At 46.7% G+C, this 23,704-nt stretch overlaps 1 protein-coding gene and 1 long non-coding RNA gene across 2 annotated transcripts in view; both read right to left on the bottom strand.

Moving 5' to 3' along the window:
• LOC309556750 overlaps positions 1-23,704 on the bottom strand; it is a 489,144-nt gene that overhangs the window by 450,464 nt on the left and 14,976 nt on the right. The gene's annotated exons all lie outside the window — the stretch shown is intronic.
• Positions 12,728-23,704, bottom strand: part of LOC309555662 (uncharacterized protein) — a gene marked incomplete at both ends in the record, with an annotated part of 24,226 nt that continues 13,249 nt past the window's right edge. Inside the window, one exon of the mRNA XM_082257694.1 lies at positions 12,728-15,133. Coding sequence (XP_082113820.1) covers positions 12,728-15,133 — 2,406 coding nt within the window. The remainder of the gene's footprint in view (positions 15,134-23,704) is intronic.

Genomic DNA, 23,704 nt, shown 5'->3' with positions numbered 1-23,704 from the left:
TGTCCCTGCCTGTCACATAGGAGATCCGCCTGCTTTGTTTACACAAGCGGGCGGATTTTCTCACTCGATCCCCAAGGATCGGGGGAGAGCGGCGGTGATCACCGCCTCTCCTCCCCTGGCCCGACTCCCGCTGTGTCTGAATACAGCGGGAGCGAGCCTCTGGCGGCGCGCGGGCGCCGCCGCTGCCGAGAGGGGGCGGGATCCAGCGACGTAGGTCTACGTCGCTGGACTCAGGAGAGCCACTTTGCCGCAGTTTGCTCAACATGAGCGGTCGGCAAGTGGTTAATATCACTTTATTTTGTGTCTTTTATAGGTTGAATGATACAACAGAATAAGAACAATCAGAGAGCGTCATCCTGACCCTGCAGATTCTCCGGATCATTATCAAGGAATGCGGAGAACATCGTCAGTACCTGGAAGTCATTCTTCATCTGACTCTCATTTTGACGTATTTATATTCATGTTGATGTTTGCACTTTATATACATCTCATAAAATGAACCACTTCCATACCGGGCACTTTCACCCCCTTCCTGCCCCACCCCCCAATACCGGGCACTTCCACCCCCTTCCTGCCCCCCCCCCACCCCCCAATACCGGGCACTTCCACCCCCTTCCTGCCCCCCGCCCACCCCCCACCCCCCAATACCGGGCACTTCCACCCCCTTCCTGCCCAGGCCAATTTTCAGCTTTTAGCACTGTCGCATTTTGAATGACAATTGCGCGGTCAATGTACCTAAACCAAATTTGTGTCCTTTTTCCCCCACAAATAGAGATTTCTTTTGGTGGTATTTGATCACCGCAAGGTTTTTTCTTTTTTGCTACACAAATTAAAAAAAACAAAAAGTTTGAAAAAAAAAAAAAGTTTTTTTGTTTATGTTATAAAATTTTGTAAATAGATATGTTTTTTCCTGCACTGATGAGGAGGCACTAATATGCAGTACTGATGGGGGCACTGATATGTGGCACTGATATGCAGCATTGGTGGGCAAATAGGCAGCACTGATGGGCACTGATAGGTGGCACTGATGGGCACTGTGGGCGGCACTGATAGATGGCAATGATGGGCACTGGTGGGCGGCACTGATAGATGGCAATGATGGGCACGGGTGGGCGGCACTGATAGATGGCAATGATGGGCACTGTGGGCGGCACTGATAGATGGCAATGATGGGCACTGGTGGGCGGCACTGATAGATGGCAATGATGGGCACTGGTGGGTGGCACTGATAGATGGCAATGATGGGCACTGTGGGCGGCACTGATAGATGGCAATGATGGGTGGCACTGATAGATGGCAATGATGGGCACTGGTGGGTGGCACTGATAGATGGCAATGATGGGCACTGGTGGGTGGCACTGAGAGATGGCAATGATGGGCACTGGTGGGCAGCACTGATAGATGGCAATGATGGGCACTGGTAGGCGGCACTGATAGATGGCAATGATGGGCACTGGTGGGCAGCACTGATAGATGGCAATGATGGGCACTGGTGGGTGGCACTGATAGATGGCAATGATGGGCACTGGTAGGCGGCACTGATAGATGGCAATGATGGGCACTGGTGGGCGGCACTGATAGATGGCAATGATGGGCACTGGTGGGTGGCACTGATAGATGGCAATGATGGGCACTGGTGGGCGGCACTGATAGATGGCAATGATGAGCACTGGTGGGCAGCACTGATAGATGGCAATAATGGGCAGCTCTGATGAGGAGGGCACTGAAAGGGTCCCTGAGCCCTGATTGGCATCCCTGGTGGCTATGGGTGGGCAATCCCTAGTGGCTCTAATGGCATCCCCCCAAGGGTCTGCACTGGTAATCAATGCTCCCTCCCCCCCCCTCTACTGTCAGGCACAAACTTAGGAAAGCTGATCAACGGCACTTCCTATTTACTATGTGACCAGCTGCGATTGGACACAGCTGGTCACATGGTAAAGAGCCTACGTCATAGGCTCTTTACCTAAGGTGTTATGGAAGCTCAGGTTGCTTTGATAGCGGCCTTCAGCTCCTTTGCATTGTTGGGTCTGGTGTCTCTCATCTTCCGCTTGACAATCCCCACAGATCAGTGCCGGTACAAGGTCATCCAGCGCCCAGGGCGAACATTTCAAATTGCGCCCCCCCCCGGCCACGCATGACTAATCATCATCTTACCTATACCTGTTAGCCACATATAGTGCAGAATTCAGGATTGGATAAATTACAAAGTTCAAGGGTTGGAAGCAAAAAAAAAAATGTGAGTGCAGGAGTCAGGAACGGGGTTATTTTTAAAATAATAAATTGGGACCTGCTTCTAGAGGAAAGTGCAGTGTGTGGCAAAAATTGGATGCGGCTTTCACTGTGCTGACTATTGGGTGTGGCAAGAGATGTAAGGGCAGGAACAGTGCAAGGGCTCAGTAGCAAATGACGCAGAGTTCAGACTTTTATGATTGTGGAAGGGGGGCATTCAGAAGGTCCAAAGGTTTTTAGGGTGAGGAGGGTTCACTTTAAAGTTTTTTTACTGTTTGTTCCGAATATCTACAATACTTTAGGGTGCATGAACTGGGGAGTGGTTCACTTAAAGAAATAATTACCTGAAAACCAAAAATGTAATATATTGCAGCTTACCAATCATTAAATGTGGTGGCTGCATTCGGTTTCTTTTCTTAGGCTTTTTTTCCACTGTTTTTCGTCTGGTGCTCTGGCCAGTAGCACACCTGCTTTATTAGAGCGCTCCCACTCTGGATGAAGAAGCACAGGCAGCACAGCAGACAGCAGTGCTGTCAGTCTGGGGGGAGGGGAGTGTTAGTTGAACTCGCAAATTTAGATACACTAACAAATTGAAGCCAAACTCCAGCTCCCACTTTATAATCATTTACTGTAACATTTGTTTTTCTTTTAGTATAAAGGTTTTACTGAAATATATGCTGACCTTTGTAAGCACCCCTGCCAGTGGTAAATGGTTTGTCACATCTCTGTAACTGCAAGTGAGCTTGTTCTTTTGAAAAACAGACTTGCTGGCTGGATCACCAGATAAAAACAAACGGAAGAAAGAAAGCCTAAAAAAGGAAAACAAATTCAGCCTTCACAACTAAGAATTGGTAACCTGCAATATAATGTTTACTAGTGGGTTTAATGCCACTTTAATGTCTTCTTTACACTGGTGACCCTGTTGCTGGTGACAGGTTTGCTAGTGAGAGCAGAGAACATCATCACCTGACATTGCCACCATGCTGACAAACTGTGGAATGTCCTTTGTCAGTCTGGCTGATGAGGGATCGATGCTGTAGGATCGGGTCAGTAGTTTTCCTGTCCTCTCCTGTTGCTGGCTAGTTGACACCGATACCAGGATCACAATTGAGACAAAATATACTTTGAATTTGGTTTGCTAGGAGTTTAGTAATCCTGACAGTTTGATCTGTTACTACATTCCTTCTAGTTTCTAGACCAATTCACAACATACATCACTAGCCTATGGAAAACCGGAGCCACCACTCCGCACTTCAGCACACCTCTGCTTTCTGCTCACCTGTTTGAAGTGAATCTGGGAAAGAGAATGAGGAGGTCACACAGGGAGCTCTGATTCCCAACAAGGACTCTATGGCATTTGCAGCTTGCTGAAATGTTTTTCTACAGCTAAACTCCCAAGATTTCTCCCCAGCACTGCCCCAGTCTGTACATGAAGAGCTCTGTGCTTCAGGACAACTCCTCTATCTCTGCTGAGATCCTGAGGCTATCAGAGCAATTCTGCACATTTCCTGTGCCTGCACTGAGCTGTAATGTAGAGGCAGGGGATGAATGAAGCAGGACACACAGGAGGGACATCAGGGGATAAATGAAGCAGGACACACAGGAGGGAGATCAGGGGATAAATGAAGCAGGACACACAGGAGGGAGATCAGGAGAACTGTCACTGCCATGTGCATGAAGAGCACAGAGGAAAGAAACTTACAATGGCCACCAATTCTCACTGTGCTCTATCACCACTATATCCATCTTTGCTGCCTGCAGCTACAAGTGTCAGTCACAGAATGGAATGGAGTTATTTTACACTTTGTGGAATACTGAAACATCTCAGTATATTCCCACTATATGAATCCATTTTACTTTCACTTTCACATTTGGCAAAGTACAGGACAAGTTTACAGCACAGCCAGGTACAGTTTGGAAGGCAGAATAGATCTGGACTCACAGGTGCAGAAGACATCCATCCATCCATCCATCCTGGCTGTCACATCTTCATTCTGCCATTTGCTGAGCTCTGATGTCTTCAGTGCTGGGCGAGTGGGCGGGAGTAATGATCGGGGCTGCAGTGTAGTGTCCTCTTCTTGCTCCGCCCCCCTGCAGAGAAGCTCTGCCTGTTACAGCCCCGATCTGGCCACACTGAGGAACTAAAGCCCGGGAGAAAGCTCCCCTCTCCCTTCTGTAAAGACATGTGAGTCCCCCCTGTACAGAGGAGGCAGCCAGTGGGTGAGGGCGCATCTTTAGCCCCGTTTTTGGACTGGCAGTTGCTGCATTCAGAGGAGTGAAAGCCATTGTGTGAGTCTTCTAACTGGCAACCCAGCGCCCCTCCCATACTCCGCCCAGGGCACCCGTCCCTCCCGCCCCCCCCCTTGTACCGGCCCTGCCACAGATTCTCTATGGGGTTTAGGTCAGGCGATGAAGCGCAGTGATCCTATGATCATGTGACCAGGTATTGGTAGTTTTGGCAGTGTGGGCGGTGCCAAGTCCTGCAGGAAAATGAAATCAGCATCTCCATAAAGCTGGTCAGCAGAGGGAAGTATAAAGTGCTCTAGAATTTCCTGCTAGAGGGCTGCGCTGACTTTGGACTTGATAAAACACAGTGGACCAACACCAGCAGATGGCATGACTCCCCAAATCAGCACTGACTGAGGAAAATGTTGCATTTCATTTGGAAATCAAGGTCCCAGAGTCTGGAGGAGGAGTGGAGAGGCACAGAATCCAAGTTGCATGAGGTCCAGTGTGAAGTTTCCACAGTCAGTGATGATTTGGGGCTTACATTAACCACTTGCCGTCTGCTTACGTTGATAGTACTGCGGCAAAGTGGTCTGATCTACGTCGTAAGACACACCCCTTTCTCGGCGGCGCGAGCGCGCCGCCGGAGGCTCGCTTCCGCTGTATTCAGTCACAGCGGGAGTCGGGCCAGGGGAGGAGCAGCGGCGATCGCCGCTGCTCTTCCCCGATCGTCGGGGATCTAGTGTGGAGATCCGCCTGCTTTTGTAAACACAAGCGGGAGGATCTCCTAAGTGACAGGCAGGGACAGATTGCAGGGTTCAGCATAGCTCAACCTGCGATCTGTCCCTGTGTCACTCAGTCCCCTCCCCCCACACACGTCAGTAGGCACCAGGCATACATTAACCCCTCCCTCTCCAATAAAGTTAACCCCTTCCCTGCCAGTGTCATTTTTACAGTAACAGTGCATATTTATAGCACTGATTACTGTAGTAATGTCACTGGTACCCCCAAAAGTGTCAAAAATGTCAGTCAAGGGTCCGATCTGTCCGCCGCAATGTCGCAGTACCGCAAAAAAAAAATCGCAGATCGCCGCCATTAGTCGTTAAAAAAAAAAAATGACAAAAATCTTTCCCTTTGTTAGTAAACGCAATAACTTTTGTGCAAACCAATCAAAATACGCTTATTGTGAATTTTTTTACCAAACATATGTAGCAGAAAACAAATTGGCCAAAAATTTAAAAAAATTTAGATTTTTACATTTTTTTGGGGGGGAATTTCATATAAAAAAAAATGTGAAAAATATTGTTGTTTTTTCAAAATTTAAGCTCTTTTTTTGTTTATAGCGCAAAAAGTAAAAATCGCACAGGTGATCAAATACCACCCAAAGAAAGCTCTGTTTGTGGGAAAAAAATGACGTAAATTTTGTTTGGGTACGGCATCGCACGACCGCGCAATTGTCAGTTAAAGTCGCACAGCGCCAAATCGCAAAAAGTGGCCCAGACGTAAGACAGCAAAATCCTCCGGTGGTAAAGTGGTTAACCGGTTGCCGACCGCCGCACGACTATATACTGCGGCGGTCAGCCCCGGCCAGGCAGAGTGACGTATGGGTACGTCACTCGGCTGTCAGTGACTTGCGAGCCAATTGCGGGCGGGCGCGCGCCCGCCACGGCTCGTTCACTTAGAAGTCAGTGCATGTGACCGGCGGACCCGATGTCCTCCGGTCACACTACGATCGATCCGGTGAAGGGAGAAAGGCGGGCGGCTAATGTAAACAAGCCGCCTGTCATTCTCCCCTGTGTAAAAATGAAGATCAGACGGTTCTACTATGTAGGACCATTGATCTTTGTTTTTACACCAATAGCCATGTCCCTCTACAGTTACAAACACGCCCCTAGGACACACTTAACCCCTCCCTCTCCAATACAGTTAACCCCTTCCCTGCCAGTGTCATTTTTGCAGTAACAGTGCATATGTATAGCACTGATTACTGTAGTAATGTCACTGGTACCCCCAAAAGTGTCAAAAATGTCAGTCAAGGGTCCGATCTGTCCGCCGCAATGTCGCAGTACCGAAAAAAAAAAAACGCAGATCGCCGCCATTACGCGTTAAAAAAAAAAAACACCAAAAATGACAAAAATCTTTCCCTTTGTTAGTAAACGCGATAACTTTTGCGCAAACCAATCAAAATACGCTTTTTGCAATTTTTTTTTACCAAACATATGTAGCATAAAACAAATTGGCCGAAAATGTTAAAAAAGTTTGATTTTTACATTTTTTTTGGGGGGAATTTCATATAAAAAAATGTGAAAAATATTGCTATTTTTGCAAAATTTACGCTCTTTTTTTGTTTATAGCGCATGATCAAAAAATCGCACAGGTGATCAAATACCACCAAAAGAAAGCTCTGTTTGTGGGAAAAAAAGGACGTGAAATTCGTTTAGGTACAGCGTCGCACGACCGCGCAATTGTCCGTTAAAATCACGCAGTAAAAAAAATCGCAAAATACCCCCTGGTCTTTTAGCAGCCAAATCCTCCGGGGCTTAAGTGGTTAAAGGAACAGTAAAGCACAATCACCGTACATCAGTACTTATCAGAAATCACAATCCGTTTATTGAATGTACCCGCCCCCATTGTACAATGATATCTACATACTATACATAGAAAAAACATTTTTTGTATGTTTTTGTACACTTTTAAGATTTACATTTAGGCTGAACACTGTCATATATATTAAAAAAAAAGTTCTACAGACACCATAAATTCTTTATAACGGAACCCTCAGACTGCCGCCATTAATGATCACACACATATATATATATATATACACATACACACTGCATATAAGCTGTCGTGCCCTCCCAAGTATCACCCAACACATATAGTCACTCCACATTGTGTAGCTAAACCCACAACTAAAATAATCAAATACAATAATACCGTGTTTTCATCATACTGGTTCCTTTTTTTTTTTTTTTTTTTAGCAAGCACTCTGAAAATTCAATTTAAAAACAGTGCATGAACACCTACAAAATGATGTGCCTTGTTCTAGAAGGTCTAAAAGGCGCAGTGCAGGATCTGTAATGCTCTAGGACAGTGATAGTGAACTTTGGCACTCCAGATGTTTTGGAACTACATTTCCCATGATGCTTAACTACACTGCAGAGCGCATGAGCATCATGGGAAATGTAGTTCCAAAACATCTGGGGTGCCAAGTTTCGCCATCACTGCTCTAGGACTTCTTGGCTTTATCTCTGCTGGCTGCACAGCTCAGAGGTCATAGACTTTCACCAGCTCCCTCTTAGAATGTTATCATATTCCTAAGTTTTCATAAGGGGTGGAGACCATCACCGCACAGAACAATGTGCCTCCTCCTTGTCCCCTACATGTTCTTCCTTCTCATTTGACTGACAGCTTGTATGTAGGTACGGTGCAAGGTATGGGATGCTCTAGGAAACCTATGTCAAACACAGAGACCACGGGTCAAATCTGGCCCACCAGGCCTCGTTATGTGGCCCTCCCATCCAGTTTTGGACCTGGAACGTGGCAGAACTCCATTCCCCCACCTCTTCATTGGCTCTCACCCTTCACACCCCACTGTCACTGAAGCCTTCTGTGTTTACAAGGGACAGCTTTGCTTTCAGCACATTTCTCACGGTGGGGTAAGGCGAAGACAGCTCTCCAGAATGTGAGAGTGAGAAGAATCTCCCTGCAAGGTGAAGCAGAGCTGCCTACACAGGGGGGTAAAACAAAGCCAAATACATGGGTAGTAGAGAGAGCAGTACTAGCAACGCTGGGGGGATTGGTGTTGCACACTGTGCATAGCGCACCCCTAAACTCTGCACTCTGTATGTAGCGCACCCCTAAACTCTGCACTCTGTATGTAGCGCACCCCTAAACTCTGCACTCTGCATGTAGCGCACCCCTAAACTCTGCACTCTGTATGTAGCGCACTCCTGAACTCTGCACTCTGTATGTAGCGCACCCCTGAACTCTGCACTCTGTATGTAGCACACCCCTGAACTCTGCACTCTGTATGTAGCACACCCCTGAACTCTGCACTCTGTATGTAGCGCACCCCTGAACTCTGCACTCTGTAGCGCACCCCTGAACTCTGCACTCTGTATGTAACATACCCCTGAACTCTGCACTCTGTATGTAGCACACCCCTGAACTCTGCACTCTGTATGTAGCGCACCCCTGAACTCTGCACTCTGTAGCGCACCCCTGAACTCTGCACTCTGTATGTAACATACCCCTGAACTCTGCACTCTGTATGTAGCACACCCCTGAACTCTGCACTCTGTATGTAGCGCACCCCTGAACTCTGCACTCTGTAGCGCACCCCTGAACTCTGCACTCTGTATGTAGCGCACACCTGAACTCTGCACTCTGTATGTAACATACCCCTGAACTCTGCACTCTGTATGTAGCGCACCCCTGAACTCTGCACTCTGTATGTAGCGCACTCCTGAACTCTGCACTCTGTATGTAGCGCACACCTGAACTCTGCACTCTGTATGTAACATACCCCTGAACTCTGCACTCTGTATGTAGCGCACCCCTGAACTCTGCACTCTGTATGTAGCACACTCCTGAACTCGGCACTCTGTATGTAGCACACTCCTGAACTCTGCACTCTGTATGTAGCACACTCCTGAACTCTGCACTCTGTATGTAGCACACACCTGAACTCTGCACTCTGTAGCGCACCCCTGAACTCTGCACTCTGTATGTAGCACACCCCTGAACTCTGCACTCTGTATGTAGCACACCCCTGAACTCTGCACTCTGTATTGTAGCGCACCCCTGAACTCTGCACTCTGTATTGTAGCGCACCCCTGAACTCTGCACTCTGTATGTAGCGCACCCCTGAACTCTGTATGTAGTGCACTCCTGAACTCTGCACTCTGTAGCACACCCATGAACTCTGCACTCTGTATGTAGCGCACCCCTGAACTCTGCGCTCTGTATGTAGCGCACCCCTGAACTCTGCACTCTGTATGTAGCGCACCCCCTGAACTCTGTATGTAGTGCACTCCTGAACTCTGCAGCACACCCCTGAACTCTGCACTCTGTATGTAGCGCACCCCTGAACTCTGCGCTCTGTATGTAGCGCACCCCTGAACTCTGCGCTCTGTATGTAGCGCACCCCTGAACTCTGCACTCTGTATGTAGCGCACCCCTGAACTCTGCACTCTGTAGCGCACCCCTGAACTCTGCACTCTGTATGTAGCGCACCCCTGAACTCTGCACTCTGTATGTAGCGCACCCCTGAACTCTGCACTCTGTATGTAGCGCACCCCTGAACTTTGCACTCTGTATGTAGCACACCCCAGATACAACTAGACCTTTTAGGGCAACCATACTGCTGATGCAGCCCGCAATGAAATTGAGTTTGACTCCCCTGCTCTAGGACCTCTTAGCTTCATCTCTGCCGGTTGCACGGCTCAACGTTCATTGGCTTTCTACTTCTCCCACTTGGTATGTCATTATACTCCTATGTTGGCATAAGGGGCAGAGACCGTCACTGCACAGAACTATGTGGCTCTTCCAAGTCCCGTCTTGTGTTCTCATTTGACTAACAGTTGAATTAAACAAGTAACAGGCGGATGATAAAAGAAGGAGGAGAGAGGAAGGATAAGGGTGAGGATGGATCCACCATACTACAAACCTAATGGCGGGCAAAACTAAAAGTAGTCCCTACAGAGAACAATGACATCACTTCCTGCAGATGGTAACACCTTCATCACCGCCCTCTAATGCTGAGGAGGGGTCATGGAACAGAAATGGGTAACACAATATGGACAACGCAGAAGGAAACACAGATTTGCAGGTCTGTATGCACGCACCATTTTATAACTTGCCAGTTCTTAGAGTTTTCATAAACAAGAAGGATACTTTATTTGTGTTTTAATCCACTCACCCCCCCCCCCCCCTGAAAAAAAAAAAACTGAGGGGTTTATTTATAACAAATTTACTGTAGGAATATCCCAGCTGTCGCAAATAATCCCCCAATGTGTCAATAGGAGTAAAATATATTTTCTGTTATTTCCTATGATCGTCAGCAACATGCTTGGTTGGCTTATTTATTATTCAGCAACGTGGTTGCCTTATTTCAGGAAAATACTGCATTATGGCCACTAGGTGGAGCTAATATTCAAAGGAAATAAATGGGAAAATTATATTTCACACTTAATACATGCATTATGGGGGTTATGTGCAATGGTTGTGCAAATGATGAGACATTTGCACAGTGACTTTTTAAAAATGCCCCCACTTAAACTTAACCGCTAGCCGACCAGCCCGGCCAGGTAAAGTGACGTACCGGTACGTCACTAGCCTGTGAGCCAATAGGGGGCAAGTGCGCGCCGCCGGAGGCACGTTCCCACCCCCGCTCGTTCATGGACACCTCCGCGCGTGTGACCGGCGGACCCGATGTCCGCCGGTCACTCGCGATCGTCCGCTGTGAAGGGAGAAAAGCAGGCGGCTAATGTAAACAAAGCCGCCTGTCATTCTCCCCTGTGTAACAGCAAAGATCTAACGGTCCTGCTATGTAGAACCGTAGATCTCTGCTGTTACATGTAAAGCCACATCCAATCACAGTTAGAATCACGCCCCTAGGGACACACTTAACCCCTCCCTCTCAAATAAAGTTAACCCCTTGACTGCCAGTGTCATTTTTACAGTAACAGTGCATATGTGTAGCACTGATTACTGCAGTAATGTCACTGGTACCCCCAAAAGTGTCAATAATGTCAGTCAAGGGTCCGATCTGTCCGCCGCAATGTCGCAGTCCCGCAAAAAAAAAAAGAAAAAAAAAAATCGCAGATCGCCGCCATTACTCGTTAAAAAAAAAAACAACAAAAATGATATAAATCTTTCCCTTTGTTAGTAAACGCGATAACTGTTGCGCAAACCAATCAAAATACGCTTATTGTGATTTTTTTTACCAAACATAGGTAGCAGAAAACAAATTGGCAAAAAATGTTAAAAAATTTTGATTTTTACATTTTTTTTTTGGGAAATTTCATATAAAAAAATATGAAAAATATTGTTATTTTTGCAAAATTGACGCTCTTTTTTTGTTTATAGCGCATGATCAAAAAATCGCACAGGTGATCAAATACCACCAAAAGAAAGCTCTGTTTGTGGGGAAAATTCGTTTAGGTACAGCGTTGCACGACCGCGCAATTTTCCGTTAAAGTCACAAAGTGCCGAATCGCAAAATAGGGCCTGGTCAGTAAGGGGGTAAAATCTTCCGGGGCTTAAGTGGTTAAAACCTACACTTAAAAAAAAAAAAATGCAACATGAACACTTGGCATACCCCAAATTACTGAATGAACTATCAGCCCAATAATGGGATTCCTTATAGATAACCGAAAAGTATCAAAACAGGGCACTGCCCCAAACAAGAGTGCTGAATACCAAAGGCATGACAAGAGGAATCCATTTATTGTCTATAGGGGCCAATGCACACCTATGCAAGGCAGTTCTGTAGGACTTGAAAAAAGGTGCAAGAGCTTCTATTGGTGCATTTTGGCCCCATAGATAGACTTAGGTTGTAGCACATAAAAAACTCATAAAAGTGTGAGCCTAGCCTTATAAGAGGAGGCTTCTCTGGAATGCCCATTGGTCAGTACAGGTGAACGGGCTTAATGGAAAAACCACATGGCGGTCCCTACGTTCCCGAAAAAGGAGGATTTTGTTTTAAAAAAAAAGTGCTTGTCTATCATTTACAATGTTACTGCCGAACAATACTCACTCTATGTATGCAAAGTGGAATGATGATGCCTACGAGTCTATAACCCATGCCAGTGAAACCAGGGCATCAATATGACAGGTGGTCACCATTGGAAGCTATTGACTTTGTCTCTGCATAGGGTTCCTTTAAATCCCAGCTTCCATCCACAACTGATTTTTGGGTTTGGTTAGAGTTTCGAAGAATTATTACCTCTGTCAGTAGTAGTTCACTGGTGTCTGTATCCCTGTTCGGGAGATTTTATCTCATTTCCTGTCCTGGTGGCCAATCAAGTGAAGAGATCTCCTTATCTGGGACACATACAGCCCAATAGATGGTCTCATCCTTCCCCACAACATTTTGTGTTATTGTTTGGACCCCTGTTGTAGAAGTTTATCAGACTTTCTGCTTCAGTGAACACACAGAAAGGAATAGAAAATCTCCCCATTGACTACAAAAACAGCAAAATGGACCTCTTTGTACAAAAAAGGTTTTAGTTGGAGTTGTACTGATAATGTAATTTGAAAACAAAACTCATTTCCAGGCTGGCTTAGAAGACGTCTGGCTATGACTGGTTGTATCCGGCCTTCCGCTTCCTCCTCTGGCCCCCGGCTCATCACTGCGATGCCTCGATCTCATCCTCGGAGTTTGGACTTCAGTCACGTTATGGTTGTGAGTTGTGGATTGGTGCACCTTTTCCCTTCCGACCACCGGGGGGCGAGAGGAAGCTCCGGAAACACCTTGTAAAAGTTGAAAAAACCTCACAAAGTCCCCCCCAGCTGAAGTCCATTTCCTCATGAACTCAACGATGTCTTCATATGGGCCAATCATTTGTAGCCTCTTCCCATTTGGCAATGACAAGATCTTACAACGAAGGAGATATAACTGCAGCTCTTTGGTCACATCAGCCGAAATATTGGACAGGCTGATGCTTTCAACTCTGAGAAAACGTTGGCATTTGATAAAGATGTCTGACATTTCGCGAGCAGCTTTGAAGAAGCGCTGGGACAGATGGGGGGATTTGGATGTCAGAATGACCTTGTTATACCCGTCACCGGTCTCTGTTTTCATTTCTGCATCAGATTGACCAAGAATATAATCAATATCATCTTTCAAAAAAACACTTACGTAGGTTTGAGCTGCCGGATCCACAAGGAAATCTGTGGAGAGCGAGTTTTGGTCCAGGTGATTTTTGGGATTAATTGCTGGTAATGAATTAAAAGTAGAACTTGAGGATGACCATCCAGCTGCCATGAGGGATGAGCGAGTAGATGAGCTTGCAGGCAGATTCTCTGGGTTTCTCTGGTTTAAAAGGAATTCATCTGGAGAGGAGTTTTGAGGTTTTCCAGGCTTGAAATTGGCGTAATCTCCAAGGGCATTTTTGGGATGTTTTGGGTTCAAGTTTAATTCATCTACAGATGTGTTTTTGGGTTGTCCAGAGCTGAATTTGGTGCTATCCCGGATAGTGCTCTTGGAATGATTTGTACTTGAGCTTAAATCATCTATAGATGTGTTCTTCGGTTGTCCAGGGTTGAATTTGGTGCCATCTTCAATGGTGCTCTTTGATTGTTTTGGGTGTGAGATTATTTCATCTGTAGATGTGTTCTTGGGTTGCCCAGAGATGAATCTGGTGCCATCTCCAATTGTGTCCTTGGAATGATTTGGGTTTGAGCTTAATTCATCTGTAGATGTGTACTTGGGTTGCCCAGAGTTGAATTTGGTGCCATCTCCAGTGGTGCCCTTGGAATGATTTGGGCTTGAGTTGAATTCATCTTTAGAGGTCATTTTGGGTTGTCCAGAGCTGAATTTGGTGCTTTCTCCAGTGCTCTTGGAATGATTTGGGTTTGACATGAATTCATCTGTAGATGTGTACTTGGGTTGCCCAGAGATGAATCTGGTGCCATCTCCAGTGGTGCTCTTGGAATGATTTGGGTTTGACGCGAATTCATCTGTAGATGTGTACTTCGGTTTTCCAGAGTTGGAGTTGGTGCTATCTCCGATGGCGCTCTTGGAATCTTTTAGGTTTGAGTTCAGTTCATCTGTAGATATGTTTATGGGTTGCCCAGGCTTGAAGTCAGATCCATCTCTGATGGTGCTGTCGGGATATTTTGGGTTGGAGATGAATCCATCTGCAATGGTGCCTTTGGGTTTACTTTGACTGGAGCTGGAGTTAGCTGTAAACGTGTTCTTGCGTTGATTGGATCCAGGCAAGTCTTCTGTAAATTGTGTGCTGGCAATTGTGTGACTGGCTAATCCTGAGCTATCAGCTGGTTTTCTATTACTGGGCAGTGGAGAGTTTCTGCCTGGTCTTCTGTCCTCATCTGCAGAGATCATTTTGGGTAGTGCGGGATGTAAATTCAGGTTGGCTGCAATGTTGTTCCTGCGGTGTTTTTTACTGGAGTTAGGGTCATCTGAAGATGTGACCTTGGGTTTTCTTTGGCTGGAGCTAATCTGCCTTCCATTATGGGTTAAAGATGGTTTTATGTATGGTGGTTTGTTCTTATCTCCAGTAGAACTGGAACCATTGTTCTCAGCTGGTGGGGGCTCAGGTGTTCTTGTCCTCCTAGGTGATGGGTTTCGGTCAGAGGTTTTATATAAGGACTTGTCAGGGAAACTTTCTATTGGACTTTGCTTACCAGTTGACTTATGGATATGAGCTTCTTCTCCGGAGACATGATACTTGTCTGGACTGTACTCCTTGGCTTGATACTGGTCCTTACGGGACATTCGATTCTCCACATGATGGGAAGAATTGCTCATTGTCTTGTAAAGGTCATCACGGCATTGACTCAGATCCTGGAAATCACCTTGAATGAAAAGAGAAGAGCTGTCTGCCGCACAAAATTGAAGGCTGTGTTTCTCAAGAAGCGCCATGACCTCATTTGATGAGATATCTTCAAAGTACTTCAGGCTCAGGATTGTCGTGATGGGCATGGAGAACTGCAAAAAAGAGCATTACACTTAGAATTCAATAGCTAAAAACTTTGTTAAACCAGGGTCACAGGATCATCTAAAATATATGTACAACAACTTAATATGTCCCCCCCCCCATCCTACTCCTCTATATGGTTTTATACTAATATCAGTTTTTATATCCTGTAATCACGCCACTGCCTGTCCTCCTTCCTGCTCTCTGGATTGCTAGTAACATTTCCCCACTGGTGACACACATCCTGAGCTATCCTTCCTCTAAGCCAGGGGTTTTCAAACTCTCAAAACAAAGGGCACGTTTACTGTCCTTCAAAGTTTAGGGGGGCTGGATGTAGGTGTCAGTGGAAGGACATAGTACCCCATCATTGGTGTCAGTGGGAGGAATAGTACCCAACCATTAGTACTGGGAAGTATAGTACCCCATCATTGGAGTCAGTAGGAGGAATAGTACCCCATCATTGGAGTCAGTGGGAGGAATAGGGCCCCATCATTGGTGTCAGTGGAAAGAAATAGTGCCCCATCATTGGTGTCAGTGGGAGGAATAGTACCCCATCATTGGTGTCAGTGGGAGGAATAGTGCCCCATCATTGGTGTCAGTAGGACGAATAGTACCCTATCATTGGTGTCAGTGGAAGGAAATAGTGCCCCATCATTAGTGTCAGTGGGAGGAAATAGTACCCCATCATTGGTGTCAATGGGAAGAATAGTGCCCCTTCATTGATGTCAGTGAGAGGAATAGTACGCAACCATTAGTACTGGGAAGTATAGTACCCCATCATTGGAGTCAGTGGGAGGAATAGTACCCCATCATTGGAGTCAGTGGGAGGAATAGTGCCCCATCATTGGTGTCAGTGGAAAGAAATAGTGCCCCATCATTGGTGTCAGTGGGAGGAATAGTACCCCATCATTGGTGTCAGTGGGAGGAATAGTACCCCATCATTGGTGTCAGTGGGAGGAATAGTGCCCCATCATTGGTGTTAGTGGAAAGAAATAGCGCCCCATCATTGGCGTCAGTGGGAGGAATAGTGTCCCATCATTGGCGTCAGTGGGAGGAATAGTGCCCCATCATTGGTGTAAGTGGGAGGAATAGAACCCCATCATTAGTGTCAGTACGATGAATAGTACCCTATCATTGGTGTCAGTAGGACGAATAGTACCCTATCATTGGTGTCAAATGGAAGAATAATACCCCATCATTGGTGTCAGTTGGAAGAATAATACCCCATCAATGGTGTCAGTGGGAGGAATAGTGTCCCATCATTGGTATCAGTGGGAGGAATAGTGCCCCATCATTGGTGTCAGTTGGAGGTATAGTGTTCCATCATTGGTGTCAGTGAGAAGAATACCCCATCATTGGTGTCAGTGGGAGGAATAGTGTCCCATCACTGGTGTCAGTGGGAGGAATAGTGCCCCATCATTGGCATCAGTGGGAGGAATAGTGCCCCATCATTGGCGTCAGTGGGAGGAATAGTGCCCCATCATTGGCGTCAGTGGGAGGAACAGTACCCCATCATTGGTGTCAGTGGGAGGAATAGTGCCCCATCATTGGTGTCAGTGGGAGGAATAGTACCCCATCATTGGTGTCAGTAGGACGAATAGTACCCTATCATTGGTGTCAGATGGAAGAATAATACCCCATCACTGTGTCAGTGGGAGGAATAGTGCCCCATCATTGGTGTCAGTGGGAGGAATAGTGCCCCATCATTGGTGTCAGTGGGAGGAATAGTGCCCCATCCTTGGTGTAAGTGGGAGGAATAGTGCCCCATCATTGGCATCAGTTGGAGGAATAGTACCCCATCATTGGTGTCAGAAGGAAGAGTGGTGCCACACAGTTGGTATCAGTGGGAGGAATAGTTTCTTGCATCAGTGAATGGAACAGTGCCCCAAGGGCTAAATAAAGGCAAGCAAGGGGCCGCATCTGGCCCTCGGGCCGCAGTTTGGAAACCACTACTCTAAGCTCACTTACTTTCGTTGCCTAGGCACACCTGTGTACAAGCTCCTCCCCTTTGTGTCACATGACTATTTAAATGAAATAATGCTGGAATGTGCTACTGGAGTCAGCATAGATTTACTTTATTTTCAGGAATAGCTTTCATGTTCCCTGTACCAAAAAGAGTCTTGCGACTCCCCTCAACCTCCCCTGCACCCCCTACTGTTCTCTTACTGAATTAACTGAATTGAACAGATCAGATAAGAGAATAACAGGTCATATAAGAGAAAATATGCAATCACAAATAATTATCAGCTTATGTGTGGCCATATTTTAAGTAATAATAACAACTGAATTAAAACAAGTATTGCAGGTCTCAAAAGAATACAAAAATAAATCAAAGCAGATCTAAATCCAGGAACAGAAATGTAACATATTTGAGCTGAATCGTCCTTAGAGGGGGTATCTATATTTGTTTTCTTTTTTACAAGCTTTTTTCCCCCTTTACTTTTACCCGGTGATCCTGCCAGTAACACGCTTCCTGTCTTATGGTGACAACGCTCACTTGTGCTGTATGGAGGAGCAGCGTTGTCCCCCTTGGACAGAACTACAGAACACCTCTACCCCTTTTCCCTCAGCAGGAATGTTCCCTAAATCAGGCCATACTTCTATTGTACATACGGCCACCTCAGCAAAACAAATGATAAAACTGTCATAGAGGATAATGGTATCTCCTGTCCATGGCGCATCAGCTGGTGGACCGCCGTTATACTCTGTGAGTTTCCAATCTTTATCCCCTGAGCTGACATGGACTGACTAATTCGATTGTGGTCACATCAGTAGTCCTCATCGTATTTGGGGAGGATTCAGCACAGCTTCCATGAGCCTGAGAAGAGGTTTAGCTATGGGGGTACATTAGCAAAGATGTTTTTTGTATATTGTGAAAGATGATGTCACGTCGAGTAAATAGATACCCAACGCGTTACGGTTTAAAATTGCGCTCACCCATGGAATGGCGACAAACTACGGTCAATAGAAATCTCCATAGGTGACGCTTTAAATTTTTTTTAACGGTTACCAGTTTAGAGTTAGAGTGTAGCTCTTTTTTTTAATTATTGCTCACGCTCTGGCGATCGCGGCGATACCTCACATGTGTGGTTTGAATAGCGATTTTATTCGCGGCTCGACTTCCGTATACGTTTTCTTTTGTGCGCGAGCGAACGGTGACTGGGGCTGATAAAATATATTTATTTTTTTCCTATTTATTTAATTTTTTTATAACTTTATTACAGGTTTTAAAAAAAAAATAAAAATCTGATCACTTTTATTGCTATCACAAGCAATGTAAACATCCCTTGTGACAGTAATAGGCAGTGACAGGTACTCTTTATGGAGGGATCGGGGGGAATGTGACAGTAATAGGAGTGACAGGTACTCTTTATGGAGGGATCGGGGGGAATGTGACAGTAATAGCAGTGACAGGTACTCTTTATGGAGGGATCGGGAGGAATGTGACAGTAATAGGAGTGACAGGTACTCTTTATGGAGGGATCGGGGGGAATGTGACAGTAATAGGCAGTGACAGGTACTCTTTATGGAGGGATCGGGGGGAATGTGACAGTAATAGGAGTGACAGGTACTCTTTATGGAGGGATCGGGGGGAATGTGACAGTAATAGGCAGTGACAGGTACTCTTTATGGAGGGATCGGGGGGAATGTGACAGTAATAGGAGTGACAGGTACTCTTTATGGAGGGATCGGGAGGAATGTGACAGTAATAGGCAGTGACAGGTACTCTTTATGGAGGGATCGGGGGGAATGTGACAGTAATAGGCAGTGACAGGTACTCTTTATGGAGGGATCGGGGGGAATGTGACAGTAATAGGAGTGACAGGTACTCTTTATGGAGGGATCGGGAGGAATGTGACAGTAATAGGCAGTGACAGGTACTCTTTATGGAGGGATCGGGGGGAATGTGACAGTAATAGGCAGTGACAGGTACTCTTTATGGAGGGATCGGGGGGAATGTGACAGTAATAGGAGTGACAGGTACTCTTTATGGAGGGATCGGGAGGAATGTGACAGTAATAGGCAGTGACAGGTACTCTTTATGGAGGGATCGGGGGGAATGTGACAGTAATAGGCAGTGACAGGTACTCTTTATGGAGGGATCGGGGGGAATGTGACAGTAATAGGAGTGACAGGTACTCTTTATGGAGGGATCGGGGGGAATGTGACAGTAATAGGAGTGACAGGTACTCTTTATGGAGGGATCGGGGGGAATGTGACAGTAATAGGCAGTGACAGGTACTCTTTATGGAGGGATCGGGGGAATGTGACAGTAATAGGAGTGACAGGTACTCTTTATGGAGGGATCGGGGGGAATGTGACGGTAATAGGCAGTGACAGGTACTCTTTATGGAGGGATCGGGGGGGGAATGTGACGGTAATAGGCAGTGACAGGTACTCTTTATGGAGGGATCGGGGGAATGTGACAGTAATAGCAGTGACAGGTACTCTTTATGGAGGGATCGGGGGGAATGTGACGGTAATAGGCAGTGACAGGTACTCTTTATGGAGGGATCGGGGGGGAATGTGACAGTAATAGGCAGTGACAGGTACTCTTTATGGAGGGATCGGGAGGAATGTGACAGTAATAGGCAGTGACAAGTACTCTTTATGGAGGGATCGGGGGGAATGTGACAGTAATAGCAGTGACAGGTACTCTTTATGGAGGGATCGAGGGTCTAAAAGACCCCAAACCCCTCCACTGCACATTTTTGCATACAGCCATTTTTTAAATCTGCCGCCTTTTGCAGCAGAGTAACCCGGAAGTGACGCCATGGACACCGCCTCCGGGTTACGTCATCGGGGACCCGATTGAAGCCACTTCCGGCTTAGATCGGGACTCCATCCAGCCGGCGGACGAGCCGGCTGGGTGCTCGGGTCTCCCGATGGGACGGGAGGCCCGAGCAAAGTCACGGAAGGTGGCGGGAAGGGGGGGGGGGCGTCCCCTCCCGCTCACCCGGGTAACGATCGAGCGGCTCCCGAGCCGCATCGGTCGTTACCGATGGAAAACTGACCGTCGGCTCTAAACCACGGTACCGGGATGGTGTCTCTAGCTAGAGGCATCACCCCGGTATAATACCGCAAAGTTAGCCGACGTACCCCTACGTCACTTTGCGGTAAGTGGTTAAGGGAAATTATCATTTTTTGATATGTAAATGTAAACTATATGGTCAAAGGTTTGTGCACACCTGACCGACACGCCTACTATATGGCCAAAATAATGTAGACCCCCCTCTCCAAATGATGGAGTTCTGGTGTCTCCAGTGAAGGGTCCTCCTAACACTCCATCATACAAAGACATTGTAGACAATTGTGCTCTTCTATCCTTGTGGTAACCGTTTGGTAAAGACTATCTCACTTTTTCACATGATTAGTACGGTGTGGGTCCTCAGGCCTACCTTGAATGTCTTGGGAAGGGGTGGACATGGCCTTCTGGCTTAGTTCACCCTCTCTCATGGGGTCTCCCTTCGGGGGAGCCCCACCTAGTACTTGGGGTGGGCTGTTTCGGGCAGTCCTCCCAGAGAACGGGGTTTGCCTGGTTTTGGCCAGGCAAACCAGTGAGTACCTCAGTCCCTGTTAGGAGTCTTGCGCCCGGGGGATCAAAGTCAAGGTCTGTCCTCTTTGGTGGTGGACCATTCACACACCCTGTGCACCATTCGTGTTTCTCACGTTTGCGTGTGTGCACTTTTTTATGTAGCGGGTGTTAGTTTGAGTGTGTTTCACACACCGCGGGCAAAAAAAAAAACAGTTTGGTAAGGTCCCTTTTCTGTTTCGCCATGACTGAGCCCTTGTGCACAAAGCCAGCTCGATAAACACATGGTTTGACCAGTTTGGTGTGGAGGAACTCCAGTGTCCTGCACTGAGCCCTGACCTCATCCCTACTGAACATCTTTGGGATGAATTGGAATGTCGATGGTGAGCCAAGTCTGTTTTTTGGTGCCCAACATGTGAGCCAGGTCTTCTCATCCAACATCCTTACCTGACCTCACAAATATTCTTTTGGCTTAATGGGCACAAAAACCAATAGACACACTTCCAAATTTTATGGGATGCCTTCAAAGAAGAGTGGTTCCACTTCCATAAAGACATGGCTTGACCAGTTTGGTGTGGAGGAACTCGAATGTCCTGACCTCAACACTACTGAACACCTTTTGGGATGAATCAGAGTGCCAATGGTAAGCCAGCTCTTCTCATCCAACATCAGTACCTGACCTCACAAATGTTCTTCTGGCTTAATGGGCACAAAATCCTATAGACACACTCAAAAAGTTTGGGGGAAGCCTTCCCAGAAAAGTGATACCACCTCCATAATGACACGGTGTGACCAGTTTGGTGTGGAGGAACTCGAGTGTCCTGCACAGATCCCTGACCTCAACCCTACTGAACACCTTTGGGATGAATTGTTATACCGATGGTGAGCAAAGTCTGTTTTATGGCACCAAACATGAGCTCCAACACAGACAACCCCGAAAATCTTATGGAAAGTCTTACCAGAAGAGTGGAGGATGTCATAGCCACAAAGGGGGCAACTCCATAATATTGGTCATGGTTTTGGAATAGGATGCCCAACAGTTCAACTTTATGGTAACAGTTTAATAAAGACCTCTTTCTGCTCCACTATGACTGTACCCCCCCCCCCCCCCACCCCGTGTACAAAGCCAGCTCCATAAATACACGGTGTGACCAGTTTGGTGTGGAGGAACGCGAGTGTCCTGCACAAATCCCTGACCTCTTCCCTACTGAACACCTTTGGGATGAATTGGAATACCGATGGTGAGCCAAGTCTGTTTTTTGGTGCCCAATGTGAGGTCCAACATGTGAGCCAGGTCTTCTCATGCAACATTAGTACCTGACCTCACAAATGTTCTTTTGGCTTAATGGGCCATAAAATCCTATAGACACACTCCAAATTTTGTGGGATGCCTTCCCAGAAGAGTGGTACCACCTCCATAATGACATGGTGTGACCAGTTTGGTGTGGAGGAACTCGAGTGTCCTGCACAGAGCCCAGACCTCAACCCTACTGAACACCTTTGGGATGAATTGGAATACCGATGGTGAGCCAAGTCTGTTTTATGGCACCCAACATGAGCTTCAACATGTGAGCCAGGTCTTCTCATCCAATATCAGTACCTGACCTCACAAATGGGCACAAATGCCCACAGACAACCCCGAAAATCTTATGGAAAGTCTTCACAGAAGAGTGGAGGATGTTATAGAAACAAAGGGGGCAACTCCATAATATTGGTCATGGTTTTGGAATGCCCAACAGTTCAACCTTGTGGTAACAGTTTGGTGAAGACCCCTTTCTGCTGCTCTATGACCGTGCCAACCCCGCCATGTACAAAGCCAGCTCCATAAATATATGGTGTGACTAGTTTGGTGTGGAGGAACGCGAGTGTCCTGAAGAGAGCCCAGACCTCAACCATACTGAACACATTTGGGATGAATTGGAATACCGATGGTGAGCCAAGTCTGTTTTATGGCACCCAACATGAGCTTCAACATGTGAGCCAGGTTCTCTCATCCAATATCAGTACCTGACCTCACATGTGGGCACAAATGCCCACAGACAACCCCGAAAATCTTATGGAAAGTCTTCCCAGAAGAGTGGAGGATGTTATAGAAACAAAGGGGGAAACTCCATAATATTGGTCATGGTTTTGGAATGCCCAACAGTTCAACCTTATGGTAACAGTTTGGTGAAGACCCCTTTCTGCTCCACTATGACTGTGCCCCCCTCCCGTGTACAAAGCCAGATCCCTAAAGACATGGTGTGACCAGTTTGGTGTGGAGGAACGCGAGTGTCCTGCACAAATCCCTGACCTCATCCCTACTGAACACCTTTGGGATGAATTGGAATACCGAGAGTCTGTTTTTTTTTTGGTGCCCAATGTGAGGTCCAATATGGGAGTCAGGTCTTCTCATGCAACATCAGTACCCGACCTCACAAATGTTCTTTTGGCTTAATGGGCACAAAAACCCACAAACATACTCCAAACTTTTGTTGGAAGCCTTTACAGAAGAGTGGCACCACCTCCATGATGACATGGTGTGACTTTAATGCTTGCGATTGTGAGTCAGGTCTTTTTTTTTTATTTGTTTTGGTGCCCCACGAGAGGCCCTACAAATGAGCCAGGTCTTTTCATCCAAATTCCCAAAGACACCATCTAAAATCTTGAGGAAATCCCTAGAGCAGAAGTGTGGAGGAGGTTATAGCCACAAAGGGGAAAACTCTATATTAGTGGCCATGCTTTTGGAATGGGATGTCCAACCAGCTCACATAGATGTGAAGTCAGGTGTTCAAAAACTTTAGGCCATATAGTGTAACAGGGTTGCAAGACTTGCCTGTCTATGGCTGGCTCTTCTACCACTGTCAAGGGAGGTGTCCTGGGGCCACAGGAGCCCTGTCTCTTGCTAGGCTCCCAGGACATGAGAAGCAGGCAAAACTAGAGGGAAATCGGAGATTCCCATATAAAAAATGGGGGACAAGTTCCAGTGGTGTATTTTGGTTTTGTGCTGCCCTAGGCAAGACAAAAATTGGGCGCCCCCTCCCCCTTCCTATGTAAATTTTGCCCCCAC

Source organism: Pelophylax lessonae (assembly GCF_965119305.1).
Source record: "Pelophylax lessonae genome assembly, chromosome: 5".
Taxonomy (NCBI): domain Eukaryota; kingdom Metazoa; phylum Chordata; class Amphibia; order Anura; family Ranidae; genus Pelophylax; species Pelophylax lessonae.
This window is presented reverse-complemented; position numbering and strand designations above follow the sequence as displayed.